Below are 25226 nucleotides of genomic sequence, written 5' to 3'. Positions count from 1 at the left end.
AAAAAAAAAAAAAAAAAGACAAATGGGGTACAGATCTAAACAAAGAATTTTCTTTTTTTATTGTAAAGAAAGAGACATTTATTATAATTAATGTATTTATAAAATATATGAAAGATTTAAGTAGAGATTATAGATAATATACTAATATCAAGAGTAAAGGTAAACTATTTATTATTTCAAATTAGCAACTAGTCTCTTTTACTGGTCAATATGACTAAATGTTGTTCCTCACTATTTTAAGGGTTTCAAAATTGTAATCTTTTTTTATTAGATATTTTCTTTATTTACATGTCATATGATATCTCCTTTCCCAGTTTCCCCTCCAAAAAAAAGAAAAATAAAATAAAATAAAATAAAAACAAAAAACAAAAAACGCCGGGCGGTGGTGGCACACACCTTTAATCCCAGCACTTGGGAGGCAGAGAGAGGCAGATTTCTGAGTTCGAGACCAGCCTGGTCTACAGAGTGAGTTCCAGGACAGCCAGAGCTATACAGAGAAACCCTGTCTCGAAAAAGCCAAAAACAAAAAAGCAAAAAAAAAAAAAAACCTGTCCCCTCCCTCCTCCCCCTGCTCACCAACCTACCCTCTCCTGCTTCCTGGCCCTGGCATTCCCCTACACTGGGACATAGACCCTTCACAGGGCCAAGGGCCTCTCCTCTCAGTGATGACGGACTTGGCCATCCTCTGCTATGATAAACAAAGAATTTTCAACTGAGGAATATCGAATGGCCAAGAAGCACCTAAAGAAATGTTCGACATCCTTAGTCATCAGGAAAATGCAAATCAAAACAACCCTGAGATTCCACCTCACACCAGTCAGAATGCCTAAAATGAAAAACTCAGGTGACAGCAGATGTTGGTGAGGTTGTGGAGAAAGAGGAATACTCCTTCATTGCTGGTGGGATTGCAAGCTGGTACAACCACTCTGGAAATCAGTTTGGTGGTTCCTCCGGAAATTGGACATAGTACTACCTGAGGATCCAGCTATACCACTCCTGGGCATAAACACAGAAGATGCTCCAACATGTAATAAGGACACATGCTCCACTATGTTCATAGCAGCCTTATTTAAAATAGCCAGGAGCTGTAAAGAACCCAGATGTCCTTCAACAGAGGAATGGATACAGAAAATGTGGTATATTTACATGGAGTACTACTCAGCTATTAAAAACGATGAATCATGAAATTCTTAGGCAAATGGATAGAACTAGAAAATATCATCCTGAGTGAGGTAACCCAATCACAAAAGAACACACATGGTATGCACTCACTGATAAGTGGATACTAGCCCAAAAGCTCCAAATAACCAGGATACAATTCACAGACCACATGAAGCTCAATAAGAAAGAAGACCAAAGTATGAGTACTTCAGTCCTTCTTAGAAGGGGAACAAAATACTTACAGGAGCAAATATGGAGATAAAGTGTAGAGCAGAGAGTGAAGGAAAGGCCACCCAGAGACAGTCCTACCTGGGGATTCATCCCATATACAGTTACCAAACCCAGACACTATTGTGGATACCAAGAAGTACATGCTGAAAGGAGCCTGATATGGCTGTCTCCTGAGAGGCCCTACCAGAGCCTTACAAATACAGAGGCGGATGTTAGCAGCCAATCATTGGACTGAGCATGGGGTCCATAATAGAGGACTTAGAGAAGGGACTGAAGGAGTTGAAGGGGTTTGCAACCCCATAGGAAGAACAACAATATCAACCAACCAGACCCCCCAAAGCTCCCAGGGACTAAGCCATCAACAAAGGAGTATACATGGCTCCAGCTGTATATGTAGTAGAGGATGGCCTTGTAATGCACCAATTGAAGGAGAGGTCCTTGGTCCTATGAAGGCTCAATAAATGCCCCAGTATAGGGGAATCGAGGGCGGGGAGGTGGGAGTGGGTGGGTGGGTGGAGGAATACCCTCATAGAAGCAGGGGGAGAGAGGATGGGATAGGGTGTTTCTGGGAGGGAGGGAAATCAGGAAAGGGGAAAACATTTGAAATGTAAATGAAGAAAATATCTAATAAAAAAGGAGGAGGGGGTTAGTGTGTGTTATTTTTGTAAATTACAAATATAAAACTAAACAGGATTACTTCACATAATTTTCAAAATGATATTCATAAGTCATTTTATATGTGTGGTTTTAGCACTTAGTTTAAATTTTTTAATATACCATTAGCTGGGTATGGTAACACATGCTTAGGAGGCAAAAGCAGGTAGATCTCTGGGAGATAATGGCCAGCCTGATCTACAAAGCAAGTGACAGACAAGTCATGGCCACACTTATTAATATATATATTAAACATTACAAGTATATATATTTGTAATATATGATGGAAGGGTTTCTAAATAGCAACAAAAGCTTCCAAAGTTAAGAACAAGGTTGGATGCTACACTACCAGACTCAAAACCCATGAAAAGATGTTACAATGTACTCTGTACTTGATAAGGTCTTCACTGGGTTACACAGTTCCTGCCCAAAACATGGTGTTTAAAAATAAACTGGACTACAATAATATGTTTCCATCAAAGCTTTGAAAAGCACCTTTTAAAATTTTAAAAGACATGATGTAAAATGGGGAGGAATATTTGCCAAAATGAGTACCTAATAAAGGAGTATTATCCAAAGCATACAATGAATTCCAATTAATCACTAATAAAAGACAAATGCCAGACAGATCATGGAGATGTACACCTTTAATTGCATCACTAGGGAGGCAGAGTCAGGAAGATCTTTATGTGTTTGAGTCTGGGCTGGTCTACATGGCAAGTTCCAAACCAGCAAGAGCTACATAGGAAGACTCTGTCTCAAAATAAATACAATAAAATAAAAATAAATTTAAACATATACATGGCCAAAAAATCTATATGTGTATATATATATATGTGTGTGTGTGTGTGTGTGTATGTGTGTGTGTGTATGTGTGTGTGTACATATATATACACACACATATACATATCTCATTTGCAGGTACACTACTAGTCAATAAAACCATGGAAAGATGCTCAATACTGCTAGTCATCAGGAACTTATAAACCAAAATCACAATGACAGGGATAGAGGTCTACTTCAGTAAAGTAGCACTCTATTAGAATATACAAAACCCTCAGCTGGCTCCCCAGCACTGGGGACAACATCCCACACACACACAAGAATCCCCTGTATAACATTAATTAGCATCATCAAGGGAAGAAACTGGAACCTCCCAACACTGTTAAGGAGAATAGTTCTTCAAAGTGCTAATCAGAGATCATAAAACCCAGAAATGCCAATTCTAGGGTTATACCAGTAGAAATAAAAGCTTATATCCATATAATCAACTGTACACAGAAGCTCTGCATTACATTAGTCTTCAAGAATCCAAGAGTTACAAATTCAAAATATCCATTAAGTAAAGAGCAATTAAATGTGAAAGGTACACACAACAAAATGTAAAAATCCATAAGAAGAAATAATAGACTGCTGATACAAGTCATGATATAATGAATCTTGAGAACATTACACTAAAAAAAAAAAAAAAAAAAAAAAAAAAAAAAAAAAATCAAGCCCATAGACCACATGTTGTATGATAATCATGTATATTCATGGTCCAGACCTGACAAAGTCAGAGAAACAGAAAGTAAATTGGTGCCAAGTGTAGGGATTGATAAAAATGTTCTAAAATGGATTGTGGTACTTTCAACACTTAATACTTTAGATTGTATACTATAATTATATGCTATACCATATACTATAAGATATGAGAATATAGTCTCAATTTCTTTTTTTTTTAAAGATTTATTTATTATTATATCTAAGTACACTGTAGCTGTCTTCAGATGCACCAGAAGAGGGCGTTAGATCTCATTACGGGTGGTTGTGAGCCACCATGTGGTTGCTGGGATTTGAACTCAGGACCTTCAGAAGAGGAGTCAGTGCTCTTAACCGCTGAGCCATCTCTCCAGCCCTAGTCTCAATTTCTTAAAAAAAAATTCACACTATATATTTCAAGCCTTGTTATTTTTTTAAACTTTTATTGCATTATGATGAGAAATCAAGCCTTGTTATTAACTTCAACTTTATAAGCATTGTGTACATGTGATATATGCATACATATTCTTTCATATGTATTAAATATGCCAAAACATGAGAAACATTACAGAAACATATTTATGTAATAATACTTGCAAAACTAAAAGCAGCTGATTTTCTATGAAGTTGCACTGAACAAAACCTACTCTATTTTCAATGTATGCTAAGGTTTCTTTTACCTAACATGAGATTAGGCATGAGAGCTTCATTAAAGATAATTTCCAGCCAGGCGGTGGTGGCACACGCCTTTAATCCCAGCACTTGGGAGGCAGAGGCAGGTGGATTTCTGAGTTTGAGGCCAGCCTGGTCTACAGAGTAAGTTCCAGAACAGCCAGGGCTACACAGAGAAACCCTGTCTCAAAAAAAAATAAATAAATAAAAAAGAGAGAGTGAGTTCCTGAAGTTATTTTAACTTATTTATTTTAAACAGCTAATCTCTTAAAACTTCAAAAGCTATCCAGCTGAACTTGTCCTATTTTTAAGATAAATGCAAGTAGCAAAATGGGCAGATTTCAACCTCTGAGAACTAAAAACAATAAATCTTAATTTCATACACTACAAAATGGCTACTCTTTTGAGAACACTTTTGCACACTGGAGGTAAATAATAAGCTCAATGGCGAGACTAAAGTTATCTGAAACCTTCAAAACTAAAACACTTACAAAAAATTTACAAAGGCAAAAAGCCATGAAAGTTTTAAAAGAAAGTCATGCATGCTATGCTTCTACTATTTGAATTTTGCAAATCAACTGAGTGATATGAAACATACCTACAGATTCACACACTTATGATGCCAAGGAAATAGGACTCTAAGTGGGATGCTAGCTTGGGCAACAAGGCCAGACAAAAGCAAAACAAAATAAGAAAATATCATTAAAGCATTTAGTTTTGTTTTGTTTCATTTTATTTGACTGAGACAGGACTTGACAGAACCCATACTTATCTCGAATTCCCTATGTAGCTGAAGATAACCTTGACCTACTGACCTTCCTACCGACATCTCCAAAATTTTGAAATTATATGCATGAACCAAGACACTACAAGTATCCTTCTAAAGTATATTATCTTTTAACAGACAGTGTCTAACTACATAGAACTAAACAAGCAGGCAGATTTTTATGGTTAGCAAAGTAATAAATGAAAGACTAGTTTAGGAAAAGAAAAGATTAAAGGTCTTCTATAAATAATTCAGTACAGACCAACTAATTTAATACTTAATTGATATTACAAATATCACTATGATACATAATGATCTTATTTATAAAATAGTAAGAACAGAATAGATAAAAGGGCTAAGGATGTAGCTCAGTGATAGTGTGCTTACAAATTATATCCAGCTGTGGTGGCACACACCTGGAATCCCAGCATTCAAGAGACTCAGGCAGTAAGAGCTCCAACTTGAGGATAGCCTGAGCTACTGAAAGTCTGAATATTATCCTGGAGCTGTATAGAAAGACCCTATCTCAAAAAAAAAATACATGTATTTTTATAAGAATTTCTTACAAAGCAGAATAATATGCCTAAGTTTCAAAGAGTCACTCTTTCTACATATCAGGTGTGAAAAAAAAAAAAGCAAAATGTTCAAAAACACAGAAAGTCAAAGTGTTCCACATTGGCAGCTACCTAAAGTTACAAAGAAAAATTCACGGAATAGTAAAACAATATATGAAAGGAAAACTGTTATCCCTTTACCGCGCCAAGCTTTGAGCAGGCAGCTTCCCCAAAGATTTTAAGCATCAATTTCTCTGTCTCTCAAACAGCTAGGGGAGAACTGTTCTAAGGGCTGAGTAAGCTCAGGCAGAAAAGCTTCCGCCTAACACAGAGCCTGTGCTGACTGGGAGGAGAGCCAAGTGTTTGCCTGGGCGCAGGTACTTACTGCGGCACTCTTTCCTGGAAAGTTGAAAAAGGCATCAGGACCGTACTTCTGAGGCATGTGCTTTAACACAGACAACAGTTTCCCAGCATGTGGAGGCTACGAAAGAATGTTTTATTAATCATTCTGTTCTCTATAAAACAAAACATTTAATAACAGTCATGCTTTAATATATACAAAAATAACTGAATAATACTATGAACTAAAAGGTATATAGAAGAACAAACAATGCTATTTTCAAATATCTTAGTGATATAATGAATTCTGTTAATTTTTTTGGTAGTACTATACAACACATTTGTTGCTTGGTAAATATGAACAATTCATACCTCAAACACTTCAAAATTGAACTTTGTAAGTCATAAACTACCTCAAACTACCACCCACTCCTTTATACATCTTAATTTAACAAATACTAAATAGTGCTTACTTATATTCCAATGCCAAAGGTACATTTTAAAGTCGAACTATGTTAACTTCATGACAAACGTATGAGGTGGTTCTGTTATCTTCCTAACTTTACAGAGGAGGATTCTAAGGCAGAGGAGCACGCTTCAGGTCATACAATAACTCATACAGGATCAGAATGCAGTCTAACTCTAAAGACCATAATTTTAGCCATAATACTTTGACCAGTTACAGTATGCCCTCACTCTCCTGTCTCTAATAGAGACTGCCTTTAAAATGGCCTACAGATCAGATCTGGATCTCCAGCTTCATTCTATCCACTGTGCCTTCTCACAGAATTCTTCCTACAACACTGCCTAAGTACAGCTATTCCTTTTGTTTAAAATGTGCTCACTAAGCCTACCTCACTCTCCTGTGAACCAAGGAAATCCTTCATACCCTTCAAAGTTCATCTTAATGTCCACTTCCTTGGGGCAGTCCTCCCTGAACTCAGAGAACTGATTAAATTTCCCTAGCATATTTCATTCTACAATATGTCTCACATGCACAGCATATATAAAGGGTATATTACATTATACCTGTTTTAATGTTTCTTTGACCCACAAAAATATCTAGTACATGAAACAATCAAGAACTAAAATGAAAATCTCATTAATATTTATAAGGAAAGCCAGGGGCAATCAAATACACATTACCATCTTAATCAGTACATAAGGAAATACAGTAAAAATATAGGACATTCATTCTTCTTTATTACAATCTGAAAACAGGGTCAAACCACAGGTGAAATCATTGGCTTGCTTCCATCTTATTTTGTTTACTAGTCTAAGTTATTATTACTATGTTAAAGTTTAGTAACCTTTTATCTTAGTAGTAAATGAAAAACTTCAATCTAAGAAATAATTTTTAATCAACCAGAGCACTCAATTATAAAAGTAAGCTTAATCACAAGTAACTGCAATCACATTCATTTTTAAATATATTCCAAAAAAAATAAAGTAACAAAAAATAACGGCAATAGCAAATATAATTGGAATATGACAGTATTTCTATTTAGAGAAATCATTCCCCCAAATTTCTCTTCCTGTCAGTGAATCAACAAAAATAAAAAAATAAAAAAAAATAGGATAACCTCCCCCAGACATTGTTATAGGATACTACACTGGAAGGCCTTTTTTAAAAATTGTCATTTTTCATATTACAAATAACCATGATCATCGGTGCACTCACTCCACATGTAAAAATTATTGATTTGTGTGTAGACTTAGATTTGGGGATTTTTCACCCTACTACTATCAAAGTCAAAGGCAGAAGTAGCTGGCATGTATAATTATAAAGAATTGGTAGTTTATTTGTTTACCTTTATCTTTTAAGCCTATTCTGATTGTCTTCCTTAACGTAAGCACCTATATTAACATGTCTAATATTGGTGTTATGTAGTCTGTCAAAAATGTTTCTGTAAAGTGTCTCAGCAGATTAAAGGTGCCTGCTGCCAAGACTGAACCAGGGTTCAATCCCCAGGACTCGCACAGTAGAAGGAGAGAACCAACTCTTACAGGTTGTCCTCTAACCATCAAACATCATAATGGTATATGTGTGCATACACATGCACACACACACACACACACAAATGTAAAGAGAAAAGAGAATTTAAAGGGCTTTATATTACATATATCATTCGGCTGACTGATTACTCTCTTCCTATGTTTTTGCATTTATTTATCTTTTCCATATAGTGTTTTTTCAATAAAATATATCTTGACTTTGACTCTCCTCCCCCAACTTCTCCCTTATCCTTCACACCTCGATAATAACCTAGCTTCAAGTGTTCTCATTCCCCACTCTTCAATAACAAAAATCTAATGAAAAAATGAAAATCAAAACAAATAACAATGAAAAAAACAGTAACACAAAGATGGTAAAAATAAAACCAAAACACACATACACTGAAAAAAAAAAGAGCTCACTTTAAGCGAGTGCACTATTCTTGAGTATGGCGCCTGCCCTGGGCTGTGGGTGCTATATCCAGGGACTGCCCACTGGAGAACGCTCACGTCCCTTTTCCCCACAGGCCTGAGCTGGAAACACCTTCCTAGTTAGGGTGGGACCTTGCAGCTACCGCCCTTTGCAGTTCTGTGCACTGGTTTTTAATTGCTATACAATATTTAATTCTAGATAATAGAGAGTAATGGGGGATAAAGATGATCAGAATAGATTGTATACATGTATGGAATTGTTAAAGAATAAAAAGTGTGTTTAAAATAATCTGAACACATTGTATATTTCACCTAGCCACTGTCTTCACGATGAACACGCATGCTGACAATTCACTGCTATCAAAAATTGGGTTCTAAGGTGAGTTGGAGGGATGTAGTAGGGGTAAATAAAATCAAAATGCATGTATACACCTACAAAGTTTTCAAAGAATTAACATATTTTTCAAAAGCAATGTTCAGCTGAGCATCTTCATGTACACTTCCTTGTGGAGCTATAAGTAGGCACTTAGCTAATTCACTGGATACAGTATATTGATGTGACTGAGCAGCACTAGATTTCTGTTCACTTTAACTCCCCTGATGTTCAGTCCAACCAAACACACAAGGTTTATTAACCAGAGTTATCCAACTCTGCTCATCATCATTATATTATGAATCCATAATACAATAGACAAAAGATAACAGGTCAGTATTTTTACATAAATATCCCCATTAATTATTCTGTATATATAAACTTCCATGTCTATAAAAATATCTGTCCACAACCTTCACGATTTCCATGTTCTTACTTTTTATAATACTTTATTACATAAAGTATTAATTATATATTCAGAATAAGTTACACATAAAACAAAAACAGTACACTGCCTGCTCCTGATATAACATAAATAAGGACTACACTTACAAACAGCACCATAAAGAAGAATAAACTGTACAAATGTATGCAACAAAAATCATTTTCTGACATGGAAAAAGAGGCACATTAAGACCATGCCCATCTAGAAATGAAAACACACTAAAACATTTTTCTGAAGTCAACATATCACTGCACAGAGTGGCACCCAAACAGCATATGAAGGCATCATGGAGTGGCAAAGAATGAAACCCAAGTAGTCGGTTTTGAGAGTTAAAGGACAGAGTGCTACGGATGAAGGCACTGCTCAGAGGAACAGCTCCAGAAGCCTGGCTCAGTCACAACATTATGGGGAACAAGGTGGGGCCAAGACACTGGCAGCTCCAAGTCAAAAACATCCTGACTAAAGAGATGGAACGACAAATCACCTCGTGCTCCATGGATCAGGCAGTGATCTTGAAGGAGCTAGGCTTCACTAACAGGGAGAACCAGTCCTAGTGTAATAAGCCATTCTAAATCGAAATGGGAAGATTTAAAACTAGTCTTAAAAAACAAAAGTTATCTTGAAGAAATTCATACATGGCTCTACAAATAGCCTAATAATCTTAACAAAAAACATGACAACAACATATAATTTGCCTTATCTAACTATGTCATAAAAGGTAACCTATAACAAGGAAAAAAATCAATGGATAAAATACTGTTCTGGAAATTGGTCTAATTACAGAACCATGCGGGTAAGGACACTTGCTAATACTATTATCATTCTCATCATTGCATTATTAGCACTGTCAAGAACTGAAAGGAAAGTATGAACATAAAAGAAATTTGAGGTGGAGGGAAGCTGGAGAGACAGCTTAGTGAGTAAAGCGATTGGAGCACAGGTATGAAGACCTGTGTTCAGTCCCCAGAATCCACATTTTAAAGACAATGTGCATAGCTAGGCATGGTGGCACATGCCAGGCAGATAACTGAGTTTGGAACTAGCCTGGTCTACATAGTAAGTTTCAGGCCAGCTATAATGGGACCCTGTTTTGGGAAGGAGAAGAAAGCAATCACAAGTGGGGAGGGAGGGAGGGACCTGGGAGGGAAAGTGGTGGGGAGGGGGGCAGAATCTGATCTGAGATTGAGTGAGGGAAAAGGACTGAAGCCCTGAGGGCCAGCAGAAAGAATGAAAACAGGCAACCTAAGGAGGTAGGAGGTTGGGGGGACCCTCCAGAATGAACCAGGGACCTGGGAGGTGAGAGACTTTCAGGACTCAAAGGAAGGGACCTTAGATGAAATGCCAGACAGTAGGGAAAGGGAAGTTATAGAGCCCACCTCCAGCAGGAAGACAGAACATCAAGTGAGGGATGGAGTTGCCATCCCACAGCCACATCTCTGACCCATAATTGTTCCTGTCTGAAAGAATTACAGGGATGGAAATGGAGAGGAGCCTGAGGTAAAGAAGGTCCAGTGACAGGCCCAAAGTGGGATCCAGCTCAAGGGGAGGTCCCAAGGCCTGACACTATTACTGAGGCTATGGAGCACTCACAAAAAGGGACTTAGCATGACCACACACTGGAAGACCCAACAAACAGCTAAAAGAGTCAGATGCAGATATTTGCACCCAACCAATGGACAGAAGCAGCTGACCCCTGTTGTTGAATTAGGGAAGGCTCAAAGAAGCTGAGAAGGGCGACCCTTCAGGAGGACTAGCAGTCTTAATCTGGACCCCCAAGATCTCTCAAACACTGGATCACCAAACCGACAGCACACAACAGCTGATATGAGGCCCCCAACACACACACAGGAGAGGACTTCCAGGTCTGTGTTCATTCAGAGATGATGCACCTAACCCTCAAGAGACTGGAGGCCCCAGGGAGTTTAGAGGTCAGGTGGAGTGGGGGATGGGGAAATCCACATGGAGACTGAGGGAGCAGTGTGGGGAGGGGATACAGGATGTAGAACAGTTGGAGAGTGAAGGGGGATAAAATATGGAGTGTAAAAAAAAAATTAATTAATTAATTTAAAAAAGAAAGAGAGAGAGGAGAGGGGAGGGGAGGGAGGGGAGGGGGAGGAGGGGAGAGGGGAGGGGAAGGAGGGAAAGGAGAGTTAGTGAGAACAAGGTGTGGTAGTCCATGTTCATAAGCCTAGCAATGGAAAAGTGGAGATAAACAGATGCCCTGGCCAGCCAACCTAGCCTACTTGGTATGTTCCAGGAAAGTAAAAGATCTCAATACAGTAACAATTAGATAGCACCTGAGGAACACCACCTAGGCTGTCCTCTGGACTCCACAAGCAGATGCACACACATAAACAAACACCAAAATAAATAAATAAATAAATAAATAAGCTCAAAAATAAGACAGAAAAGAAAAGAAAGAAATGAAGAAAAGAAGAAAAACAAGCGAGCAGATCTCAGTGATCTGCAGGACACAAGAGATATTAGGTGCTACCGATGTACCAGTGTAGCTCAGTGAACAGGCACCTGCGTAAGGCTCTGAGCTATCCAACCCCAAGTACAGAAAATGAGGGAAAAAATCTTTTTAAAAAATGTTTAATTTAATAAAGATTAAAGTTACCTAAAGTTTGATGCCCTAGATGAAGACAAAATGAAGAATAAAGGAAGTACTATTCTTAGAAATAAAGACAAATTGTTTTCAAAATTTGATGAAAATTTAAAACCACAAAAAGGAAAAACTAATAATGTAAACGCATGTTTTTTTTACACAGGACCATAATAAAGTTTAGTTACCATCAATATAAACCATTTGAAAAGCACCAGAGAACTGGAGTTTGCAATATATAAGCTAAAGGATATAAATTCTAACATGACAAATTGTAGATAACAAATACAGATTAAATGTAGTAAGACCTAAAAATTATAAGACAGTTGGCTGAACTAAAGACAAAAATCTTTAAAAGTCACTAATGGCTAGAAACAAAAATGGAGCAAACATTTACTAGTATTCCGCTAAAAAAAAAAAATTAGTAAAATTGCTTTTGATAAGGTACCCGGGATTCAAAGCAAGTTCCCCACCACTCATTACAAGAGCCCATCAAATCAATCACATCTAAACAGGATGGCTCTAACCTGCAAAGCCCCGGCTCCCTGAACATGCTGTTCTAATTGAAGGACCACTACCACTCAGAACAGAAGGAAACTGGATGCTACAGAACACATTTTCAACTTCAATAAATAAAAGATATATAGTTCTAAAACACTAATTTAACAAGGATCAAATTAGTCGTCTCCCTAAGACACCCAAACAAAAGCAGCCATGCATAAAAAAAATGATATTTTGACTGATGGCTTCCCCACATGTAGAATAATGTCAGTCGCTTTTTAAGCTACAACTGTGCTTGGAAGGGGAACTTCCAAATACTAGAGCATCAGGGGCTTAGGATGTTTGATTTGCACTTGTTCTTTTTACCCATTGTCCTTTATCTCCTTGAAGTTTACTGAAGAAAAGCTTCAGTTCTCTAACTGTCAAATTATAGCTGGCCAGCACTCCCAACATGTCAACGAGAAGATCTGAGAAAAAACAAACAAAAGGAAATATGTGAGCTATTACTATTTCTAGAGATAAAGAATTAAAATACACGACTCACTTGCAAGTCTGAATACAAGAGGTATAGATACATGCCATGGGGCTAAGAAAATGGCTCACTGGTTAGGAGCTCTTCCAGAGGACCTGAGTTAAAACTCCAGCTCCGAGAATATCTGAGACCTCTGCCCTCTATAGGCATTACACACGCATACATTCCTACACACACACACACATACACACACACACACACACAGACACACACTTAAAATAATGAGTAATATTTTAAACAGATAACATGCTATATAATCATGTAATTTTTTTAAAAAATTGCTAAAACAAATTTTAAAGATACAATATTTAAGAATCAAACTATTTCCTTACATACAAGAAAAAGTTATACCTGCAATCATACTGTCAACTTTCTCAATTTTCCCAAGTACTTTTTCCACGAGGCCTACTTCTGTGCAGACTTGAAGGTTTCGTATGCTTTTCTTCAGAATGGCTGTAAACATGCTCCAGACCTCTGCTTGACAAGTAATGTCACACTTTTCCAGTAACTCCACCATGCACGTGATACTCTCGCCTTCTTGGATAATGAAGTTCATCTCCAAATCAAACTGTCCTCCTACCAGCTTCAGGGAAAGCAAATGAAAACAGATTTCAAGGCATTATTCTATATCCATTACCATTATCAATTGCTTCTAAACTTTAAATTAGCAATGACTACCCATTTGCATCACGCCATACCCTCTAACAACAAAAGTCAACTTTTTTTAAAAAGATTTATTTATTGTATATATGTGAGTGCATATATATAGCTGCTGTCTTAAGACACACTAGAGGAGGGCATCGAATCCCTTTACAAATGTTGTGAGCTACCATGTGGTTGCTGGGAATTGCACTCAGGACCTCTGGAAGAGCAGTCAGTGCTCTTGACCTCTAAGCCCTTAGTCAACTTTTTTTTTTTTCTCTAGCCCTTAGTCAACTTTTTTTAAATCTCCAAAATATAAATTCTCTGAAGAAATTTTTAAATCTAGATAGCACAAAGGGGCTTAAGACTTAGAATATAAAAAATGAAATAATTTCAAAATAACAAATATAGAGTAACTTAAGAAAGCCACTACCAGCTGCATGAAATGATAGGAAAATATTTTATAAACTTGAGAGGTAAGAGCTTTTCTAAGCTCTTTAGGCCAGATGACACTAATCCCAGTGCTTGAGAATAGGAAGATCAAGAGTTCAAGGTCAGGACTGGAGAGGAAGCTCTGAAGTTAACAGCACTATATATTATCACAGAGAGTCTAGGTTTGGGTCCCAGCATTCACATAACAGCTGACATACAACCATTCCTAACTCCAAGTCCAAGTGATTGGGCACCCTCTTCTTGCCTCAGAGCACACCAGACACACACACACACACACAGAATTCTTACACACATGCAGACAAAAGATGCATCCATATAAAATAAAAGTGAACTAATTAAACAAGTCCAGGCATGGTGGTATGGTGTTACACCCTTTGCCAGCATTCCAGAGGGCAAAGGTGAGCAGTTCACTAAGTTCAAGGCCAGCCTGATCTATTTACCCAACCAGTCAGACCCTATCTAGTAAGAAAGAAAGAAAGAAAAAAAGAAAGAATTAATTATTTCAAGATGATCCATCGCTAAATAGTGAATCCAAGATTAACCTGGACTACCAAAGACCTTGTCTCAAAAAATTAATTAATTAACTAATAAGAAAAAAGATTTTGTTAAGACTTCTGGACTTCTCACTGATAAACTTAATATAAATTAAAATTCTGACCAGGGTCTATAGTTCAGTGATAGAGTGCTCACCTAGTATGTATAAGACTCTGAGCTTAATCAGTAACTTGGGGGAGGGGATACTTAAGTACATACACAAAAATATCATGAAATCAAAATATAATTATGCCCTAGAGAAAACTGTTCATAATTCATGTTGTAAATATAAATTACTTCCTAAAATAAAATTTAAAAAGTAAGGTTTGGGACAAAGCAAAAAATATAATGACTACAAATGACACCATGACATATGACCAAAACCTCACATTTGTTCACAAAATTAATATTAAAGAGACAAATAAAAATCATGTATGTTATAAAAATTCCATATCCCTAATAGTGTACATAATAAAATGTACTATGGGCAAGGGGAAACAGGCGCAGTTGAGGGAATGGGTATGGTATCTGTGGAAGTCCACATAGAAATAGAATGTAAGATTAAAACATAACCTCTTTGAGCATAAGAATAACTTCTGGTCAGAAAGTACTATAAAGTCTCAGGAGGGCAGCAAATGAGCAATAAATCCCCAAAGCCATAAAACACCAACAACCCTATACAGAGCTACACATAGTAACAATACATTATCCTAAAACCACTGTTTAAGGAGAGGAAAGCAGAAAGAGAAAAGGTCTTAGGAAAATCATTCAGACATAACAGTAAGGAAGACAACTTCAGCAACTAGTAGACAGAAACTGAAAGTTCTCAATTAGGTAACCAATGGCACTGCCTCAAATGCACACCAACAATATGTAGATAAACCAACCAACATAAAGGAACAACTTACTACAAAAATAATAAATACAGAGAGAGTTCTAATACTGTGAAAATTTCTTCAACAATTGTATGTCTTCTAGGTAGAACTAAATAGGACAAAATCCTCATTGCAACAAACTTGAGAGACCTTACCTTCACCTTAGTATTCCTTACATCCATCTTTCACTCTGATCTGTACACATTATCAGCCACAACCATCCTTCCAAGAAGCCATAGAATTAATTTGGGAAGTAATTTCCAAAAAGGCCCCAAATATTTCACTAGCTTCTAAACTGAGCTTATAGTGTGAAAGCAATATGCAGACAGATGTTTTAAATATTTTTCCATTGCATTAAATATTAGAAGATATGACTTTCAAGGAGAAAATTGATGACTGAAATTTGTACATACAAATGCATGGCATATTTGATATACTATATGTATGCATATCTATTATACCTAAAATCCAAGCAGAGAGCCTACAGTATGTCAGGTTAACCCTTTCTAATAGTTATTTGAAGCTGATCAACCTTCAAAACAGAAATTTGTCTCCAATGACGGGTATCATGCCCAGGCCCAGGCATCGTGGGTTATTATCTGAGAGGCAGTAATGGCTCTGCACTCCAAAATGTAATCTTCCAAATGTCACAGGGAGTTATGAATATCTGAGCAGCCTAATGCACTTTACCAGCCATGAAATGTGAAAATGTAATCTTATTACCTTTTTATGGTTGTATTTTTTTGAATAATGTAGCCTGGAAACTGATGTATAGTCTTTTCCTGCGTTTTAGCATGATTTGGTCTCCTCTGCTTTATAGAACATTTTTCAAAACTCTCCATTTCAACATATTTTAGTCCTGCATGAACTTCATAAACAATTTTTATAGCAACCTTCAGGGTGGCATAACATGTTTTATACAGGTCACAGTTTAATGTATATGATTATAGACCTTTTAAAGCATTTTATTCAAAGAATTCAAATGAACCTTTACCACTTTTGTACTAAGACCTTGATTCAAGCATGGCTATTTCTTCTCAAATTTTTTTATTAATAAAATGCCTTAACCTAAAATTGGTCACTAAAGTAAGTCACTTACATGCTCAAAAATTAAAAAAAAAAAAACACAGGAAAATGAAAAATAAGCATCTTCTCTTCAAAAGATTTATAAAGCTAGAAGACGGTAACTCAACACCCTGCTACTCCACAGGGCAGCTGTGCTTACTCTAGACAACTCAATGTGAGCGTGTTAAGTTTCTCCTCATAGACAGGACAAGAGCACCATGTAACAGGAACACTGAGCAGAGCATAATCTCAGCCTCTGCCACTAACTGAATATTGCTCTATTTCTTGTGACTTGTTCAATAATGTCTAAATTACTTTTATTCTGAGTTTGTTTATATATAAAACAAGCCCTCAAAAAAGAAAGAAAAGAGAAAATAAACTATGAATATAGTTTCTTTCCATGTAGAGTATCACATTCTTACAGGAAAACGGGGTAACTAGAGATTAGCACTTTCAAAAAACTAAACACATTTTTGAAGTGAGCAGGATACATAAAAGATACTAACACAGAGTTAGGGCAAACTAGAGTTCCAACTTGTGATGGTTTGGATATGGCTCAGACCAGGAAGTAGCACTATTAGAAGGTGTGACCTTGTTGGAGTAGGTGTGTTACTGTGGGTGTGGGCTTTAAGACCCTCATCCTAGCTGCCTGGAAGTCAGTATTCTCCTAGCCGCCTTCAGATGAAAGTGTAAAACTCATCTCTGCCTGCATCATGCATACCTAGATACTGCCATGTCCCCACCTTGATGCTAATGAACTGAACCTCTGAACTGTAAGCCAGCCCAATTAAATGTTGTCCCTTATGAGACTTGCCTTGGTCATGGTGTCCGTTCATAGCAGTAACACCCTCAGACGTGACTTGAACTCATTATTTTCTTAGGCTGACCTCAACATCACAACCCTTCTATCTATCTCAGCTTTGGCATTACTCTTTTAAAAAATAAATAAATAAATAAGAGAGAGAGAGGGAGAATATGACCAGTCTTCCCAACTGTCTGCCTTCATAGTACATAAGATACATAAACAATGGCAATCACTGGAGGGGCCATGTCAGAAGCTAAGCATTCATTCCATGGTGAAAATGACAATGCAACGATATCCATGAATCCTGAACATTACAGAATCACCACAGCAGTCAACAGGACAAGTACACGCCTACTCTTCACAAATCACTATTGTTTTTTTGGTCTCTCCACTATACTGACTGAACTAATGTATATGGTTAAAGTTAAAGTTTCTTAGAAGTTACATACCCGAGAAAAATGCATCTGTCACTGTGCTTTATTATAGTTATTTGTTTAATGTGTGTGAACATGTAGGTGTGTACACCATGGACTCTACTAAAATTAATTGTCAATGAAAAATGAAGCACTTAAAAATTTTGCATCTGACCAGGCAGTGGTGGCACACTTTTATCCCAGCACTTGGGAGGCAGAGGCAGATGGATTTCTGAGTTCGAGGCCAGCCTGGTCTACAGAGTGAGTTCCAGGACAGCCAGGGCTACACAGAGAAACACTGTCTTGAAAAAAAAAAAAAATTGCATCTGTCTTGTATCAGAAATTCCTTCTAGATTGCTATTTGTTTTCAACTTTGAAAGGGTAATAGCCCTTGGGGAGGGGGTATTTTATCCATTCCTTGAATAAATATATCATTTTATGTATTACATATGATAGTAGTTCTACATGAAAAGTCCCAAAGACTGTTAGTGTTAGCTATGTTGAAAGACTGAGTTAAAAACGGTTTTTACTTTCTTTCTTTTTATTTTTTTGGTTCTTTGAGACAGGGTTTCTCTGTGTGGCCCTGGCTATCCTGGAACTCACTCTGCAGACCAGGCTGGCCTCGAACTCAGAAATCCACTACCTCTGCCTAGGTTTTTACTTTCTAAACCATATATTCATTGTACATTTCTTTAAAAAAAAAAAAGTACATATTTTCTTGAAATCCAGTTGGAAGAAAAGAGCTTTAAATTTTAAGAAGTTCGTCAACCCCAAAATAGCAAACCTTTATGCTTCACCTTTTTCAAAATGTTTGCAGGCAAAAGATTCATGGAAAGCAGAAAATTTCTGAATGGAAGAAAATGGGTTTAGTTTTTTAAGATTCTAGTTGAAGATCTCTCTGAGTTCAAGGTCAACACAGTATAGCTAACAAGTTTCAAGTTGCCCAAGGGTGCATAGTGAGACTTTGTCTTTTAAACACTTGGAGGAGTTGTTATTGGGAGGGAGGGAAGGATAGCTTATCAATTAAGAACACTGGCTGCTCTTCCACAGGACCAGGGCTCGGTTCTTTTTTTCTTTCTTTTTTTTTTTTTTGAGACAGGGTTTCTCTGTGTAGCCCTGGCTATCCTGGAACTCACTCTGTAGACCAGGCTGACCTCTAACTCAGAAATCTGCCCGCCTCTGCCTCCCAAGTGCTGGGATTAAAGGCCTGCACCACCACCGCCAGGCTAGGGCTCGGTTCTTAACACTCACATGATGGCTTGCTGTCATATGTAACTACAGCTCCAGGAGATCCAAGCCCATCTTCTGGCCTCAAAGGCATCAGGTACACATGGTGTACAGACACACACACAGGCAAAAGATGCATACATGTAAAAAATTAATTAATTGCAAGAAGAGTCCCTGATTTCACAGACTTATGCTTGGGTTTAATGACAGAGTGGTACTTCAGATGCAATAATCACACCAGCCAGGTTCATCTGCCAGGAGAAATCTGATGACAGAATGGAATCCTGAAGCATACAGATCCCAGCATCTCACTCCTGATGATGAGGGTGCAATTCTGGACACACACAGCTAGCTCACAACCATCTGTAACAGGAGATCTGACTTCTGTGCTCTGCAGGCACTACATGCATGTGGTATACAGTCACAGGCAAAACAACTATACACATAAAATAAAAAATAAATCAAAAATTTAAGAAATAAGCATCTCAAAAGTATTCGTTATCCATGGCAATAAGGGAAATGCAAATTTTTGATATTTCATCTTACCCCAGTCAGAATGGCTAAGATTAACAAGAAATGCTAGAAGGGATATGGGGAAAGGGGAAGCCTTATTTAGTGTTGGTGTGACTGGTGGAGCCACTACGGGAATCAGCGTGGAGAATTCTCAAAAAGCTAAAAATAACTCTAACACGCATGCACACAAAACACAAACGCCCACAGAGAGACACAGAGACAGAGAGGGTGGAAGGGGAAGGAGAGAAAGAAGGGGAGAGAGAATGACTTAGTTTAAATGAAGCTATCCCATTTAGGCTGACAATACTCCACCCAAGAGATGTAGACTAAAAAAAAAACCCCAATATTAGGCATAAGAAACCCCCTTTTGAATTCTTGGTTAGGAGAGTCCTAGAAACCTCCATAACAATACAGATTATTGATGTTCCCCTTGGTTGTTTTACACAGGTTGAAGGTTAGCTGCTATTGCTATTTCTGACAAAAGACCAAAAGGATCCAAGATTGATCTAACTTGAAAGTCTCCTCCCACCGGGCAGTGGTGGCTCACGCCTTTAATCCCAGCACTTGGGAGGCAGAGGCAGGTGGATTTCTGAGTTTGAGGCCAGCCTGGTCTACAGAGTGAGTTCCAGGACAGTCAGGAATACACAGAGAAACCCTGTTTCGAAAAAAACAAAGAGAGAGAGAGAGAGAGAGAGAGAGAGAGAGAGAGAGAGAGAGAGAGAGAATGTCTCCCTAAATGCTATCTTTCAGAGTACTAGAAAGTGCTGTGCAAGATTCCAAGGGAAAGAAGCAACTAAGCTCTACAGAGCTGTAACACCCACCAACTACAGTTACTGGTGAGGTACAATAACCCTAACAGCACAATAGTGGCACTCACATCTGATGGTAACCACTACCTCTCTAATTAGACTTAAAACCCACTCAACAGGAAAAACAAATCATGCCTGGTATTGGAAACCTAGTCAACTACCTAAGTCAAACATCCTCTCAAATGAGAGAACCTACTACCGCCACTTCACTAAGCCAGCATAATTCCAAACCATGTTATACATCTCTATCTTTAAATCCACAGATAAGCATAACTCTCATCACTCATGAGAGAAGTTTCTCTTTGCAACAGAGACCATTACAGAAAAACCACAATTGATACATACATAACTATCATACCCAAGGCTCAGAGAACATGGGGGTAGGGAGAGCAAAAATTTAAGAGCCAGAGGATTAGGAAATCTGCAGTGAGAATGTATGTCCTAAAAATGACAGGGAAACATCACCCATGACAACACCTCAGCAGTATGGCTGCATAAACAAGACCTGAAAAAGCACACTATCACTGGACATGCCAACCTAGAAAAGAGCAATCTCATGTGTCCCCATATCCACACAGCTAAAGAAATAAGGAACAAAACCAATACCAATCCCTGAAATCATTTATCTGCAAGTAATACTAAACAGTCTGAGGATTAAACATATGTATATGTGTGTGTGTGTGTGTGTGTGCATATGTGTGTATGTGTGTGTTCGTTTCTTGAGCTTTCTTTTGATTTTCCTTTTTTTGTTAGTGTGATAGTTTTGTTTTTCCTTGTTTGTCTTTTATATTGTCTATTTGTTTTCTTAAGAGATAGGGGTAGGGGGCTGGAGAAATGGCTCAGTGGTTAAGAGCATACATTGGTCTTACAGAGAACCTGAATTTGATTCCCAGCACTCACATCAAACAACTCACAACTGCCTGAAACTCAAGCTAACACCTCTCTGACCTCCTTGGGCACACACAGAGACACATACACATAAAAATAATAAATAATAAAACTCCAAAAAAAGAGAGAGAAAAGAAGGCATCGGGGGTGAGGAGGTAGGGAGGAGCTGGGAGGAGATGAGAAAGGAAAAACCCATGACCAGGATATACTTGTAGGAAAATAATTTTATTTTCAATTTAAATTTTTCTGAAAACCTAGCTTTTTAAAAAAGCAAAATTAGCCAGAAGGAAGCAAAAGATAAGAAATAACAATGAGCAGACACCGACACAACCAAAAGCAGGAAAGCAACAGAAAGTTATCAGTGAAATAAAAAGGTTATTTGAATATATCAATATAATTGAATAGCTTTGGAGAAACAAAGCAGCAAGCCAAAAATCAAAATTGCCAGTATCAAAACTGCTAGAATGAAACATTTTTAAAGCCCTGTCTCAAAAAAAAAAAAAAAAATTGTGTATTAGGGTGGGGGAGGGGCTTGACAGAAAAAGTAGAATAGAATAGCATAAACAACTTTAAACACAAAATTTGCCAATTTAGAGGGCATTCACCAATTTATACAAAATACAAGCTACCATAGCCTTCTCAACATAAAATAGGAAATTTTAATAACCTTGTAACTATTATGGAAATATCTGTAATTTTAAACAACAACAAAAAACAAACTATGTCCACATAATTTCTCTGGATATTAAATGCTTCAAAGTGAACACAATTTTGTGCTTCTCAACTCAAAACAAAGACAGAAATACCATTTGAGTTGGATCTACCAGCAACACGCACATACAGACTGCCTCTCATGAACACAAACCTTCTTAACAAAGATAAGAAGCGCCTTCCTTTGGAAGAACAGCCAGCGTTCTCAACCACTGAGCCACTAATCAAAGTGCAAGCAGAGGCTGGACCTAGCTCCCCCCAACCCACACCCACACCCAGCACATATGCAGCAGATGTACAGCTTGGTCTTCATGTGGGACTCCCAAAAGCTAGAGTGGAGACTTACTATGACTCTGTTGCCTGCTTGTGGATTCTGTGCCCCTAACTAGGCTACCTTGTCTGGCCTCAGTGGGAGAGAATGTACCTAGTCCTGCCTGAAGTGACTTGATGTGCCAGGGGGAACTGGTGTCCAGGGGTGTCTCCTGCTTCTCAGAGATAAAGGGGAGGGAGGACTAGGGGCGGGGGAAGGGGAAATGCAATAATAGTGTGAAGTAAATAAATAAATAAATAAATAAATGGAAGAAAAATAATAAATAATAAAGGAAGACTAAAAAAAGAAAAGAAAGTGATCTTCCAGAAAGGTCAGGTTACAAGACACACAGAAATACAATTCTATTAACAATGGCAATATGGGGGCATTACAGGTGCAGCTGTTGTGTCACATGTGCGTCAGTAGGTGGCAGAGAGGAGAGAGGCTATGTCCACTCTCAGTGTTCTGATTTGTGACTCTGAATAATTAGTTCCCTAACACTCTCTGACAAAGGCAAGCCTGAGGAGACTACCAATCCAGCACCAGGGGCCCAGACTGGGAGCTACACTAAGATGAGCTCCAGTCCAGCGCCAGGTAGGATGAGGCGTAGGGGGGTGTCAGACTATGCCTGAGAGCAGGGGATAGCACTTCTGAAACCACTCCTGGTACGATCCCAGAAACTCAAAAGACCCCAGCAGCCACTAAGAAGAACAGAGTAAGTGATGAAGAAATGAAAGAGAAAGAGAAACAGAAGGATGTGTGCACAATGAAGATAGGGAGAACTGGAGACTCAAGGGTAGTGAGGAGCAGCCTGATGTGAGTAGCCAGGGATATCACCTGGGACAATGGTGGGGTCCTGGCCTATGCTACCAACATCTGGCCCTGCAGCAGCAGGAGGGGTCTATTACCACCAAAGGCTAGGTGGATGCCTCTGGGCTGGGCTGGCCCCCAGAAGCATGCTGATGTCTGAGGGCTGTGCAGAACTCACCCCACCCCTCACCTGAGCACCGGGGAGAGCTAGCCTTGGAGACTTGACAGCAGGAGAGCTGTCCTAACTGTCCTTACTGCCCCTAGCTATCTGCAATACTCTGGAGAGAGGGCTGTACATTGCAGCTGGCTTCTAGTAAGCTAGCCAGAGAGTATGAGTGTGGGAGAGCTGGCCCTGCCACTTGTCTCCCATGCTGTGGCATGGAACAGAGACAGATAGATATCCTTCTCACTTCTTCCCCTGCTTGCCCCTTACCACCCTGTCACAGGTATGAGACCTGGCTCTGGGGTCATGACAGCAGAAGATCTGGTCTTGCCCCTCACCAGTTACAGCTCTTGTAAGAGTGAGCCCTGCACTTCACCTGGGCAGCAGGGTAGAGCTGGTCCTGGTAGCAGGAGTTGCCTGTGAGCTGGCCCCAAGGGCATGAAAATGGTATAGCTGGTGGACTGACAAACTCACATACCTCTCACAATCTGATCCAGAGCTCTGGATTGGCACAACCCAACATCTATCGCATTAAAGAACTGCTGAGGTGTATGAACAGGCTGGTCCTCCAGATCCAAAACCACAGGATCTCCATGACACAGGGCAACAACAGGATCTCCAAGGGGAGTCCTAGTGAGGTTCCAGTATTAATAGAGTAGCAGAAGCCAGAGGCTTGTACCAGGAGTAATTGTGAAGAACATTTGCAAGCAAAGAATTGTAGAGCAAAGTGTATACTGTGGAGCACACTCGGACACACTATAGCTTCCATAATGAGATTGTTTTTCCTCTGTTCAGGGGGAGGTTGTAAGGATAGAGAGCGAGTCCACGGGGAGGAAGAGCTGAGTGGGATTAGGTACACAACATGATATTCACAAAGAACCAATAAAAATTTTAAAAAAAAAACACTGGAAGTGAAATCAAAATGCCAATATTTACAACTACTAGACATATAAAAACAATTTAGCCATAAAAACCTCCAAAACATATAGAACTAGGGTGTTTAACTTCAATAAATGAAGAACAGGTATATATTTATATAAGTCAAGACTTCCCAAAAGTGATATAGGTTCATTTAACAATTTCTATCATAAATCCCTGAGAGAATTCTACAGACAGGCAAAATAATTATTGTAAGATTTGTTATAGAAGGAAATGAACTAGAACAGAAAAACAACCTTAAAAGACAAAAAGTAGGAGGAATCTGCCTACCTAACTTCAGGTTTCTACATAGCTATAGTGATCAATACCATGAGGAGCCATCAGGAGGTCAGACGTGTAAGTCCATGGGATAGAACAAAACTTAGAAACACACCATCCCAACTGAGGTTTGACAAAGATGTAAAAAGCACCTTAGTGGTGACAATCCTCTCAGCACATGGGCTGCAGCAACTAGACATCAATAAGCAAACAAAATGCTTACGAGCATCACACCTAACCCAAAACAGCTTAATACGGATCGCAGGCTGAAATGTACCATGTTAAACTTTTAGAAAAACAACAAAAGAAAATTCTCAGGGCTAACTTTAGAGTTCTTTGACTTCACACCCAGAAGCAAATTAAATGGGAAAAACTTATGAATTAGGCTTTATCAAAGATTAGAAATTATTGCTTATAAAAAAACAATCTATATGCAGACTGTATTTGTAAACCAAATATTTAAGAGAAGGATATCTAAAATATACAAAGAAGTCTCAAATTCAATAGCAGAAACAGAACATACTTGACAGAAGACACAAAGAAAACAAATAAGCATATGGATAAAGTTCAACAGTACTAGATATTAAGGTAACTAAAACCACAAACAGGTATCAGGACATGTCAATCAGAATGGCTGAAATAAAAACAGTAACATCAATTTCTAGTGAAGCTATGGAGAAACTGAATTCCTCATATGTTGCTGGTGGGGATGTGAAATGGTACAGCCACTGTTCAGTAATTTCTTTCAAAAATTAAATATGCTACTACTATTTGAGCTACCAAATGTACATCTTGCATTTTTCCCAGAAAATGAACTCCGTATCAAAGGAAAAAAATATAACATGGATATTTATAGCTACTTTCTCATTGATAGCCTGAAAACAGAAAATAGCCTGGAAAACAGACCCTCACCCTTCCTACGATGTAACAATAAACAGAAACAGACACCTGATGCACGCAACAATCTAGATGAATCTTCAGGGTATTGTACTAGATTACAAAAAAAACAGAAATTCATACTATTCCATTT

General features: G+C 38.2%; 1 protein-coding gene and 1 non-coding gene across 7 annotated transcripts in view; one reads left to right on the top strand and one right to left on the bottom strand.

Annotated features, from left to right (window-relative positions):
• Lrba (LPS responsive beige-like anchor protein) overlaps positions 1-25226 on the bottom strand; it is a 547775-nt gene that overhangs the window by 475771 nt on the left and 46778 nt on the right. For all 6 annotated transcript variants that reach the window (XM_031374244.1, XM_031374245.1, XM_031374247.1 and 3 more), the window contains 3 exons: positions 13133-13364; positions 12616-12716; positions 5945-6040 (listed from right to left, as the gene is read on the bottom strand). In XM_031374244.1, coding sequence (XP_031230104.1) covers positions 5945-6040; positions 12616-12716; positions 13133-13364 — 429 coding nt within the window. The remainder of the gene's footprint in view (positions 1-5944; positions 6041-12615; positions 12717-13132; positions 13365-25226) is intronic.
• On the top strand, positions 22397-22528 carry LOC116094594. The gene has a single exon (XR_004120226.1). It is a non-coding gene; the product is annotated as a small nucleolar RNA SNORA17 (small nucleolar RNA).

This window comes from Mastomys coucha, unplaced genomic scaffold (assembly GCF_008632895.1).
Source record: "Mastomys coucha isolate ucsf_1 unplaced genomic scaffold, UCSF_Mcou_1 pScaffold16, whole genome shotgun sequence".
In the NCBI taxonomy this organism is placed as follows: Eukaryota; Metazoa; Chordata; class Mammalia; order Rodentia; family Muridae; genus Mastomys; species Mastomys coucha.
The sequence above is the reverse complement of the archived record's forward strand: the minus strand, read 5'-3'. Positions and strand labels throughout refer to the sequence as shown.